The sequence below is a fragment of the Cryptotermes secundus genome, unplaced genomic scaffold (assembly GCF_002891405.2).
Source record: "Cryptotermes secundus unplaced genomic scaffold, Csec_1.0 scaffold819, whole genome shotgun sequence".
NCBI classification, from domain to species: Eukaryota; Metazoa; Arthropoda; class Insecta; order Blattodea; family Kalotermitidae; genus Cryptotermes; species Cryptotermes secundus.
Window position 1 is genome coordinate 149,259 of NW_019723314.1, and position 13,144 is coordinate 162,402.

General features: G+C 36.7%; 1 protein-coding gene across 3 annotated transcripts in view; it reads right to left on the bottom strand.

Annotated features, from left to right (window-relative positions):
• LOC111861830 (kinesin-like protein KIF20A) overlaps window positions 1-13,144 on the bottom strand; it is a 66,242-nt gene that overhangs the window by 42,173 nt on the left and 10,925 nt on the right. For all 3 annotated transcript variants that reach the window (XM_023846734.2, XM_023846732.2, XM_023846733.2), the window contains 8 exons: window positions 11,411-11,634; window positions 10,091-10,161; window positions 6,115-6,269; window positions 5,820-6,013; window positions 4,960-5,038; window positions 3,870-4,094; window positions 1,004-1,187; window positions 473-601 (listed from right to left, as the gene is read on the bottom strand). In XM_023846734.2, coding sequence (XP_023702502.1) covers window positions 473-601; window positions 1,004-1,187; window positions 3,870-4,094; window positions 4,960-5,038; window positions 5,820-6,013; window positions 6,115-6,269; window positions 10,091-10,161; window positions 11,411-11,626 — 1,253 coding nt within the window. In that variant the 5' untranslated portion in view covers window positions 11,627-11,634. The remainder of the gene's footprint in view (window positions 1-472; window positions 602-1,003; window positions 1,188-3,869; window positions 4,095-4,959; window positions 5,039-5,819; window positions 6,014-6,114; window positions 6,270-10,090; window positions 10,162-11,410; window positions 11,635-13,144) is intronic.

The window sequence follows — 13,144 nt, forward strand, 5'->3', positions numbered from 1 at the left end:
CATATTATAAGGTAAGGTTATAAAACCACCTTTTAAGATCATTTTAGTGAAAGTTTCATGTTCCTATCTCATAGAATTTAAGAACAATGATGAATAAATAATTTTCGAGCAAAATTTAAATGGCCGGCTGAATATATTACCGCAGGAGCCGCGGCCGCGGAATTTAAATGACCACGTCAAAGGGTTAAGAGCTATTTTATTCAAGAGAGAAAAAAAATTCCCCCATAGATTTCCTTATAAGTATTAACTTTCCTTCCATATTTATGATAACAGTCACAAATATGGAGTGCATGTATCTACGGGGGGGGGCATGATCGGTAGAACCAGATTAAAAAATATCAAGGTCATATGTGGAACTTGGGGTAAGAGAAACACAGCAGCTATTGACACCCAAAATCTAAGTAGCATGTTCCTTCATTAAATGCAAAAACATCACACATAATATGTTTAGAAATATGGTAGATGACATCACCTGATTGTCATTAGACATCTTCCAAGAACTAGCAGAGAAGTGTTTATATTTTGAGACTCCTTCAGTCTTTCACCAACATTTTGGGTACGTTTGGCACGTTCAGCTCCAGCAAGATCACAGAATGAAAACCTGAAACCAAAGTTAGAAAAATAATTTAAAAAATCTATACACATGTGAATTGTGTAAACCCAAATATAGGAGTAAAAATATTCTTCGAATTGGTTTCAAATCTTAGCTCCTGCTGCTAAGTTTTCTTTTCCCAAACTGACAACTCAGTATCTGAGTTTGCTGCTTTAACATATCTTCCTATTGACATATTTAAATGTACAATATGGGGGGTTCCCAGACTCAGTGCTCTGTATCTGGCTATGAAGACGTGACTGTGAACACTAGTGTGTGTGTGTAACAGTGAACTGCAAAGTGTAGCCATGCACTGTGTCAAAGTGTGCACTAAATCAAGTCACCAATCCAAATCCCGCCTGTAATTCCTCATATATGTGACAATATTCGTAAGTTGGACACTGTACTTACATGCTTACATGAACAAATTTTGGGTGTTCACATTTGGCATGCTGAAGAAGCTTCACAGTGAAAATGCAATGGGATCTACTTGATACAATGTTCAAGGCAGTTGGAGCAAATTTCAAATTATGTTGTCCATATAACATAACCTGATAAGCTTCATCAGCAGAATTAACACAGATATGTCGCAATCCTGCAAAGAGAACAGGTTTCTCTTATAATAAATACACAAAAGTAAAGCGTGAAATAAGACACAAGTGAATTAAAATTTGTTACAACAAACTAGAAAACTTTACTTTACTTCACGTTACCTTACTCTAAGTCAATAATTAGTTACTAAAAACAAGGATATACGTAGATGGACACTTTTTTCAAGAAATTATGAAGATAAGAACAGATTTTATTCACCTCTGGCTTTGTTTCACAAAACTAACAGCAGTTCAGACTACATAGCACTGAATGATAGGACGATTAGTGAACAATGAATCAAAAAGGATTTGGCCCAGTTTGAGGTAGGGACTGAATAAAACCATAAAACTTTGCTAAAATAGCTACCTCTCGAATACGAAGCAGAAGTGCTAACCATTGCCCATGATATTTGGTAATAAGAATAGAAATTCATGTTTAAATCACCCACATTTCTTCCTTGCTCTGAAATCAAACTTACTTATGGAGCTGAGCCCTTTTTGAAAGGCCAAACCTGCAGCTACTCAAGAATTTTATGGAACCTGAAGGTTCAGTATCATGTTCACAAGAGCCCTCCACTGGTCCCTATCCTGAGCCAGATCAATCCAATCCATAGTATCCCATCATATCTAAGATCCATTTTAATATTATCCACCCACCTATGCCTTGGTCTTCCCAGTGATCTCTTTCCTTCTGGCTTCCCCACCAATATCCTACATGCATTCCTCTTCTCCACCATTCATGCTACATGCCCTGCCCACCTCATTCTCCTTGACTTGATCAATCTAATTGTACTTGGAGAAGAGTACAAGTTATGAAGCTCCTCATTATGCAGTTTTCTCCAACCTCCTGTCACTTCATCCCTCTTTGGTCCAAATATTTTCCTCAACACCCTGTTCTCAAATACCCTCAGTCCATGTTCCTCCCTTAATGTGAGGGAACAAGTTTCTCTGAAATCAAACTACCAACCCAAATTTCTAAGCGATCTTTTACTTCGTTTTAAAATTTTGATTTGAAAACTGATATTGTGGCTTCTGATGTCTGTCACTACACTGCATCATAATTAAACAGTATACAAGGGAACTGAAACCACCATCAGAAAATTTAAAAATCAAAATATGTTCAATTTGGTCCAGTGGTGCATGAATTTTTACCTAGTTATACTCAAACATATTTCTTTTTCTTGCTTTTATTTATCTCTTTATGCTGTGACAAGAGCATATAAGATTACACTTTCTCATAAATTTAGTTTCATCAGGTACCGGTACATCAGGTACATGTTATTCATGTCATAAATGCTCCACCCTACTGACTCTGAAGTGGGGAGGGGGAAGGGTATTGTGCTTCATAAAAGTTAAGTGTGACAATTTAGTGATATATAGAACTGTTAGTCTTTAAACACACACACAAAAAAAAATTATTTTGCCATAATGTTAAAAAGAATATGCAACATTAAGTAAATTTCCATGAAGCATTTATTACCACAGGATGTAGAAAAAAAAATTGTAATCTGAAGTTCTTGTACACACTACACACTATACTTCTAATTGATATCTCACTGCATATTCAATCTTTATTAGCCGCGTTTGCACTGTTGCAATGGTGCATGCATTTGACCCAGGTGGCCAAGCATTACAATTTTCAATGTTAATATCATTACCTCAAATTAAAATCTTGCCACCAGTGCTGTAAAACTGGGAGATTTAAAATCGCCATTTCCATACAATGAACATTAAATGAATACACTATAAATGTCAAATTTGTAAACACATATACAGTACACATAAAAATATAATTATGCAAACATCAATAAGAAAAATTGTTATATGTTCATGTATAGAGGTAACTGATATGTATACTAACAAATGGTTTTTAATTTAAGAAATTTTAAAGTACTAGCATATGAAAAATGTAGTTATGAACACCAATAGGGCTGATGATGAATAAAGTTAGGATGCAATGGAATCACATTTTAATATTCATCATTTTGAGCTTTCTTGTTCAGTCTTCATTTACCATGATCCAAACCATATTATGTCAGCGTCAATTTCATATTTTGGAGCTTTCCCTCAGTTTAATACTTAAATATATTATCCAGGTGTTAAATCGCTGAATTATACACATGACCCAAGAAGTGCTTAGCTTGTCATGAGGAAATACAGAGAAATATTGAGAAAACAAAGGATTAGTTATAAGTGAATGCTGAAACAGAGAGATACTGGGTTTTTGGACTTTGTCCATTGTCCAGATTCTAAATAACTAAGGAAAAACACAACACTGGACCAGTGATTGAGGCTAGCTCTTTCTAAGGGACCCAACAGAGTAGGTGTCTTTCCTCACCTGAAGACGGAAACAGATCCAGTTTTTGAAACGTTGTGTTTTTTCTTAGTTATTCAGAATCTGGACGATGAACAAAGTCCGAAAACCCAGTATCTCTGTTTGTTATACACCATCGTCAGAACCTTATAGTATCTACTAGAACAGAGATTATGGAAAAATTAGACCATAACTTCATGAAAAGACAAACCCATACGCATGAGAAGAACAATACTGTTTGGTGAGATTGGTGACTTCACTCAAAAGTTTCTGAATATACAGACACAAGGAGGAAAGAAATAATGGATACATATATCCTGCATAATTAGTACATTATAAATCCATCACAAAGTAACTAAGAAGTTCCTTTTACCTTTTATATATACTTGGCCTTTGTTATCTTCGCCTAATGACAAGTTTTGTCTCCTGTGATTTCTTCTTCCTACGGGCTCTAATAAGTCATAAACATTCTCATTGTAGACTTCAGCGAAAGAAACCCAAACTGAGAAAACAACTTCTTTGCCTTCTACACTTACAAGTGAAGAATTATTTAGTTGCACTTGCATATCACGAAAAGTGTTTGAGACAAAATCTGGAACTGGAAGAGAAATGCCATACTAAGTAGTAGTACAATTGCTAGAGTAAGACCATATAATGAAGTCATATACAGTGCTTATCTTCACAGACTCACAAGGACACATCACATATGCAGCATTTGTCCATAACCATAAACTACTAAAGGACAATAAAAAATGGGCTGAAAGAGACATCCACATACATACATTTGTCAATTCATTGTAAAGTACAATCCATAGCTGAAATGCAAGGTGCAGCAGTTGAACTGAACTGTGATTAAAAAATTTCCTTATAAGCAATAGTTTTTAACATAATATATGAAACCCAAATAAATCTAAAACAAATTATAAGTATGTATAATCATAAAAGAACAAAATCTGAACTGCAATGACCAGGATTAACTTACTCATCTGACCCATTATTATTATTATTATTATTATTATTATTTGAGGGGGTGGGTTTCCCCATGCACCGCGACTAATAGTCTATTGTATGTCCCCCTTTGATATTCTACAAGTCGCCATACCCTACCGGTACTGGTGCGTGCTATCAGCCCCATTCAGCCAACGAGGTTGGCCCTCGGTACCTGATGCTTCCCCCATCTACCAGAGGCATTGGAAACTACTTGGGCACGAAACTTTTTGCCTAATTTTGCTCAGAGGTCTCCTAGAGTCATGAGGATCTTTTACGTGCTGTAAATCTACGACACAGGACCCACGGCTTAAAGTCCCTCCCAGAGGACTTGTTCCCTGAATTTTTCTGGCCTTAAAAATTCCATTACCTCCGCTGGGTTTGAACCCGCGTACCTTGAGTCATGAGGTGGGAATGTTACCCCTAGACTACGGAGGTAGCTTATCTGACCCATACTCGGAAAACTTGGTGCATACCTTGACTGTCAATACTGGTCGATGTATATTCTGAGCACTTGTCTGAGCTTGCTTCAGAGACCTGGGAACCAGATAATACCTGGAGAGAGAGAAACAAATATAAGTTAAATTACATAAGAAAAAAATATACATACACAATTTCACTAATATACATTTAAGCGCCATCAACTCTGAAAATCCATTGTACTGAAATTACTGTATTTTCCAATATATTGTGACATGTCAAATTGTGGTTGGGCAACGGGATGTGGAACGAGTTACCATGAAGACAGACTCTTGATAAATGGTCGGTTGCCAAGTTACGCAAAAGTGGAACGAGGTTATGCAGCAATAAGGAAAGTGGCGTTTCTCCGCACCATGCCGAGCCAGGCCGAGCTGCACTGGTTGCTACGCAGCAGTAAACAACTCTTGGCAGCACTGTCAAGCAATGCCTCTGTAAACACGGCAGTCACACAACAGTGAAGCAAGCTGCGTTTTCCGCCTGCTGGCAAGGGCCAGCAGCATATAGAAGACAGACCCGTCCTCTCGTCCTCTCATAAGTTAATTTCAAATTTTCAAGCAGACTTACTTTAGAAGCATCCACTAAGCCAAATTTCATATTTAACAATACACAGCTTTACTAGTAACTTGCAGGCAAATACACGCTAAACAAAAGAAAAATGTTAAGGATTCAGTAAAACTTAACCATACAGAAACAATATAAATCTGAGATTTAGCATAATTTATTTTTAGATATAAAAATGTTTTAAATTAAAACCAGCACCGTTTAACAGTCTCTTCACAAAGAACTCTCTTTCAGAAGAATTCATCTTATTACATGCATGATGTGCTGCAATTTTAACAACCCTCACTCGACTTACATGGTATTTATCTTGTGACCAAGACATTATCTGCTGCTTGTATGCAATTTCTTGATGCACTGCCTTGTCATCAAGTTCCACAACTAGGTTAACCAATTCTGGTTTGAGTCTACAGGTTTGACTTTGTTTTCCACGAATACTGTTAAACAGAACATTAATTGCTCGTGGAATAATCCCAGGTTCTTGAGAAGTTCCTACAAACAAATTCCAGTAATTACAATTACCATATGTTGAAATGTATAAATTGGAATATAGACACATACCAATTTCATATCAAAGAAAAATAACAACCTACCCTGAATGGTGTATGTTTTTCCTGCACTGCTTGTACCATATGCAAAAAGTAGGCAATTCTGTCCATTGATGAAGCCCTTTACCAGATCATGAACACACTCAGTGTATATGTCTTCCTGACTTGCAGTGCCACTGAATATTTTTGTGAACTGAAATCTGGAGACGATAATAATAACAATAATAATACCACCACTACCAACAACAAAAAAAACAATGGCAATGGCAATGAAGATGATAATATCAGTATTAATAATGATAAAATAACAATTACAGCCAAGTCATATCCCAGGATTTGCCTAGAGGTATTGGGGGGGGGGACCACACATACATGCGCTAAAGAGGAGGAAAAGAATATAAACAAGCAACAGTGCAGTAAATAGTTAGTGATTTCAAATCTGGTGGAATTATCTTTACAACAAATACACACACACCACGAATAATGAACAAACATAGTAAAAGCAGCAAAGGCCAGTTGAAGATGTCTAGACTGCCACCAAGATATATATTGTACAAACAGGACAACCCTTCAATACCAGGTACAAACACCATAAACAAGCAATATGAAACAATAACAGAAATCCTTGATCAAACATGAGATATACACACAGAAATATAACCAGCGTAATGGATATCATAAAAACAGGGAAAAAGGAAAAGACCTGAACAATTTAGAAAGATATCACATCTACTTGATCAGCAAAGACAATCTCCACATGAATGATACCTACAGACATACACAAACCAATATTCAAACATTACATCATGCAGCATCACATAAGAGATGGCAGCACATTCACCTGCATACAGCATATACAAAGGGTTACACAACTAGACACTCACACTTCAGTGAAAACTAGAAACTCAGAACATCACTGGAAGAGTGGCTGTGAAACTTCAGGCATATTACTCTACTTGGGTCCAGACAACTTTATTTTACTGCATTCAAGAGTGAAAGTTTTTACCTTGCATTACTTTCCTAACATACATTCATTAATTTCCGCAGAATAATAATAATGAATACAGTGAAACCTCTACTTCAGGCTTGCTTGGAGACCACTGGGTTTGAACACTAAACTACAGACAATCTCAAATGGAGGGTTCATTGGCATGGGCTCACTGAAACTGAATGTTAAATGAGGGAAATCCTTAAATCAAGGAACATAAAATAGGGGTTTTACTGTACACTGCAGTCTGCATTTAATATTCGAAGAACTGAGACCATGGACTCAAGGTAGACGCAACTGTTTCATGTATATATTACAATGATCCGCTCCTCTTGATAGTGATGTTACATACTCTGTGTGTGTGTGTGTGTGTGTATGTCCACAGACAGGGATCGAAAGCAATGAACTGTTTAATTTGCTGCCTGCACCTCACATATAACAGCAATAATCTTATTTTCACATTGATTTAGAAGTGCAGTTTCCCTCGTCTCTTCAAAAAAAAAAATACTCTGGTGGCACTTTAAAACTGGTGAACACCTACTCCTTCCAAATCATTACCTAACTACCACTTGGATCTTCCCAACTCATGTGATCCTACATAACCTCTTCATCTGAAATGGTGTTAAATATGGTACTGAATTTCGAACATTTGTGTGGTAAGGTAATGAAACAGCTTTCATGAGAAAATCTTCAATGTTCTGAGATGAAAGTAATTTCATTTACAGTAAACAGAGGCACTTAAAGGCCTGAAGAAAACTACTGTTCAGGTGCTGTAAAGTATAGAACACTATTATACGTGGTGCAATCCAAAAGTTCTCGAAATATATTAATAAAAACTATTACGTGTTACATGGATCTTATTCTGCACCATCACCTTCAAAGTAGTCCCCTTGGGAGCGCATACACCAATCCCAGCGTTTCTGCCGCTTTTGAAATGCATCCTGGAAGTCTTTCTTTGTTAGGGTGTTTAGTACCGTCTGCGTTTCCGCTTGAATTTCCTCAACTGTATCAAATCTTCACCCTTTCAACTTGATTTTCATCTTGGGGAAGAGAAAGAAGTTACATGGAACTAAGTCTGGTGAGTACGGTGGGTGGGGAACAACTGTCAACTTGTTTTTAGCCAAAAATTCCTGCACAATGTAAGCCGTATGCGATCGTGCGCCACTTCTCTGAACGTTTTCTCCTCATGTCCTCCCTCAAACGCCTTAGAACATTGCAATAGAACTCTTTATTGACTGTCTGACCAGGAGGGATGAACTATTTATGAGCAATCCCATCAATATAAAAAAAAAAAGATCAACATGTACTTAATGTTGCTCTTGACTTGTCGAGCTGTTTTTGGCTGAGGTGAAGAAGGGCTCTTCCATTGCGACGATTGCTGCTTACTTTCAGAGTCGTAGCCATAATTCCAACTTTCGTCACCAGTGACAACCTTCAAAAGAAAGTTTGGGTCCTCTTGAAGCTGATGTTGAAGTTCCCTGCAGACTTCCAAGCGATGCTGCTTCTGTTCATTTTGCAGCAGTCGTGGCACAAACTTCGCCGCAATCCTCCTCATGTTCAGTTCCTCTGACAAACTTCGTTGACATGTACCATAACTTAGTCCCAAGATGCTACAGAGGTCTTGGATGGTCAGTCTACGATCTTGCAGAATCAGATCCCTAACTTTCGCGACATTTTCTAGTGTGGTGTCAGTTGACGGCCGTCCCGAACGATTGTCATCTTCAGTCGATATTCGGCCCTTTTTGAAACGCTTATACCAGTTGTAAGTTTGTGTCTGGCCTAAACTGTTGCCACCAAAAACTTGCTTCAACATTTGGTGCGTTTCTGCAGTGATTTTCCCAAGTTTAAAACAAAACTTTATACAGACACACTGCTCTCTCAGGTCAGCCATCGCAAAACCGCAAACTCACGGAAACACAACAATGGAAATACGTTCACCAACAATAAACCCAACCACTCAACTCGACTCCGCTTTCCACACTGATTCAAGAAGGGTATGTGGGGAGACACTTAGCGGTATTTCGATGTACTCATAACCATTCGTGCGCAAAAATTCAAATTTCGGGAAATTTTTGATAGCACCATATAATATGACAGTATTGTTACAGTTCTCCATTTACACTATGGTCCTCTTGAGTAATTCTGAAAGGTTGACTGGTTGACTGGGGAGACTTAACATGTTAAGGCTTGCTTTTCATATCTGGACAGAAAACAACTGCCTTGTTTTTGTTCACATTCAGTTTGAATGACTGGAACGGGACACGGTCACCATGGGAGGCAAGTGTGTAGTTTTCTGAAGATGTGAATTTATTTTGTTAACATGTGTAGCTGTCATAAAGTGCCTTCAGAAGGGTGTAGCTGGACCCTAAGCTAAAGAAAATAACCATTTTCACATGTGAGGTTCCAAGTTCTAGATCTTGGTGAAAGGCTTTATTCTCAGAAGTCATTATGTGATTGGCTTGTGCTGACTGCATGATAACTGGCTAGTTAAAATCAGCCAATTGGAAACACATTCTTGTCTGGGAGAGAGGCCATTAATTCAAATTCTTCTTGGGAATGAAGTGATACTCCCTCAAGATGCTTGTCTTGGGGACATGGCATTTTGAATTAACCGGAGTCAGACATGAGCGACCTGCACTCCGCATGTTTCTTTTCATCAGTCCTTCATTTTGGATAATTAAAATTTGATAATATTAAAGGAAAGGAAGTTGCAAAGGAAGTTGTAATATTTTGCTTATAACAGTGGAAACGGTATTGTTGATCTGGAACAGTGGACTGGCTTCTGGTTGCCTCAGTTATTGCCATGACACGAACCGGAGAGGAGTTCAGTAATCTACTGGAGCCGGCACATAAGTACAAAGGAAAGAAAGGGGACAGTTACAGTATATCACAACATTTACATTAATTATTCAGTAATACAGTCTTCAGATTTCTGACTAACATCTGAATAGCAATATTTTAATGCTGTATCATAAAATAAGTACTGGTTTATGTAAATGAGGGGCATTCATACACCTTAGGTACTATACTTACTCATGAATCACAGAATCCTTCAGAGATCTTGTTACCAAAGTCTGAGAATCTTTAACTTCAAATGTTTGAACCTGAAAGTAAATTGCAAACAATCACAAAACAAGAAGCCAAGATAAGAAAGGATGTACAAGAACATACACCTCTTCATTATTAACCACATCATATAAATGCATATCAGAATAATGAGAATTCATCTGTTACTTTCATAACAGCATTGTATTTTGAGCCAAATCAAAGAACTGATTGAACAGCTATGACAAATTAGATAATTGGTGTTAGGATCAAACATTCTCCTCAATGCTCCTTCAAATGCCTTGCACAGGAAACTAGTGTTTTCATGTTAATGTATTACAAAAAGGACTTCAACATGTTAATGTAAAATTGTAAAGGAAATGATAGAATATGTGAATGATAATGGGGAGCATTTCCAGCATCTCCTGTAATCTGGGTAAGTTTTATTTTAATGTGTCAGGCAGTAGGTTTGTCGATTATTCTAGCAGTCCAAATTTCTGTGGCCTGAGTAGACAGAAAAGGCATACAACACTTATGCCTATGCAGCTCAATGATCAGTGGGATGCTTAGAGTTCAATGCATTGCTGGTTATCAGATGTGTAAAACCCAGTGATTCAACACTTCAAAGAGTAGACACGGTGTTTATATTTCAGCATAGTTAAAAAAAGTAAACTATAAGTCAGCAAGATAAATTCCATACTCCTTTTAAGACAACTTCAATTGCTGATTTGTAAACATTTTAACAATGTGATACAAAGATCACACAGAGAAATTTCAGAGCAACCAAATTTGTAACATAACAGAATTCTACCAGGAAGAAGAGCTTAGCAATCCTTTCAGAGTGCATCAATGTGACCAGCAGAACATGAGACAACAATGCACGCAAACTGTTAACACATTTAGTTAGACTCATAGAAAGTTCATAATTACTAACACATGGCATGATTAACTGTGCATCAGAAAAAATGATATTAAGTTTTACAAGTTTTCATCCCTTTATTGAATAAAACTCTGGTCTAGAATACTGAGATCAACGGTTGTGGGATCTGCTGCGCTGACCACGTGACACCTCTATCCGCAAAAGTTGGCACTAACTTCACTGACAAGCAGTGGTCACTCAGTCGCTATAGTTCGCTTGTGGACTACAGGCCATGGAATTTGTTTGGTTTTTTGTTTACTGAATAAAACAAAATAGGTTTTATTATGCATCATTAAAGACGCGAAAACCACTTACTCTTAAAATATCTGTAATAGATACTACATAAACTTCAAACACACATGCACATACATATGTGCTTCCTTAATTACCTGTGGCACAGCAAATGTCAGTGTTGGATCCTTCTTCGTTGGCTTTATTCTCAAGTACACTTTCACCCTCTTGTTCTTTGACATATGCTCATGTTCTGTTTCATCTCCAAAACGTGACAGCAGATTTATCCTTTTAGAACCAAAAGACCTGTTTCCTAGATATATACTAGGATCTCTTGGATTAAGGTATGACAAATTACTTGGAATATCTTCCATTGTACACTCTGAAATATGTTCATAAAGTTCAGTTTTTGTAAATCTAAGTGCCACTGTGCTGAATATGAAAAACAACAATAAAAAATTTTGTTTATTATGTGACTTCTTAATACAATTATCATATGCCATTTTCTTGGCTGCAATTATAACCTTATTTAATATTTTGCTATACCTATTGTAATATACCTTCATAAATAAATTGACATTTCTTTTCGTCATTAAGTATAAATCGTTTTTGCATTTACAAGAGTTTCTTATACCAGGTGTAATCTAATTTATCTTTGATGACATATGCTTATTTACTATAGGAAAAGTGGAGTTAAAAATTCTCAAACATGTGTTCAAAAAAGAATTAAAAACGAGATTCACATTATTCTCACCAAAAATATCATCCCAATTTTCATAACTTAATTGCTTTTGGAAATCAGCAATTGTAAAATTATTAATTTTCCTATAGGAGTAAGTATGGTGTTCTTTTTTTCTGTAATAATGGAAGGCCTATGGTAACTGACCTTCATGATTGGACAACCCATCGTGTAGAGACAAGAAAAAAAAATGTCTATCTTCAGAAGTATCCATAAAGATATTATCAATGGCAGTACTAGTACTTCTACATACGAGTACTGTATTGGGAAAGACCATTGTGTTTACTAAGTCAAACATTTTAAGAAGGGCATTTAGTTGCTTCATTCTATTTGACTCTTCTAAATGATTTATGTTCATGTCCCCGCAAATTATTAGATTAATTTTAGGATTATAAAGCAATTGTAATGGTTGCTCTAAATAATTAAAAAATTTAAAGGAAATCCCAGATTTTTAATATATAAAATTTATTATTCAGAAGGTTTAATTGAACAGCACATACCTCTATGTCTCTGTCAACACAGTAAGTCTCCAGATTGAAACTGGAGGAAGTTATATTATCACAAACAAAAATACACACACTGCCCTTCAATACATGTTTTCTACAATAATAGGCATGAAGAGTATAATTATCAATAGAAACCGATTGAATTTCAGACGAGGATAAATGGTGTTCAGTAATACATAATACATGAATTTCAATGAAAAGTGACACAGAATTCTTTTTGTGCACTTCTGTAAACCACATATATTCTGAAGATATATGGTTAGATTAGTCTTAACTCTTTGACTGGCGCGGGCGTGTTTTAACGCCCGGACGATGCCAGCCGTTCCCTGGCGTTGGCGTGTTTTAACGCTTTGACAATCTCTTCCCTTCTTTGCTCTCTTGGCACTCATCAACCAAAGACATATATATGATAGTTCTTGTGCATGTTTGTAAAGAACCCTTGTAAACTTTGTGGGGGTCTATATTAATGTCAGAACCCTCTGAGAAGGAAATGTCAGAAAATATATCACATTCATTCAGTTTCACCATGGCTTCTTGCAGCAAGTGTCTTCGTGTTCCTACAGACAAGCTGGAAAATATTGTTAATGAGATTTGTTCTGATGATGATAGTGGCGATGAATTAATGATTCCTGAATTGGATGAAGTTG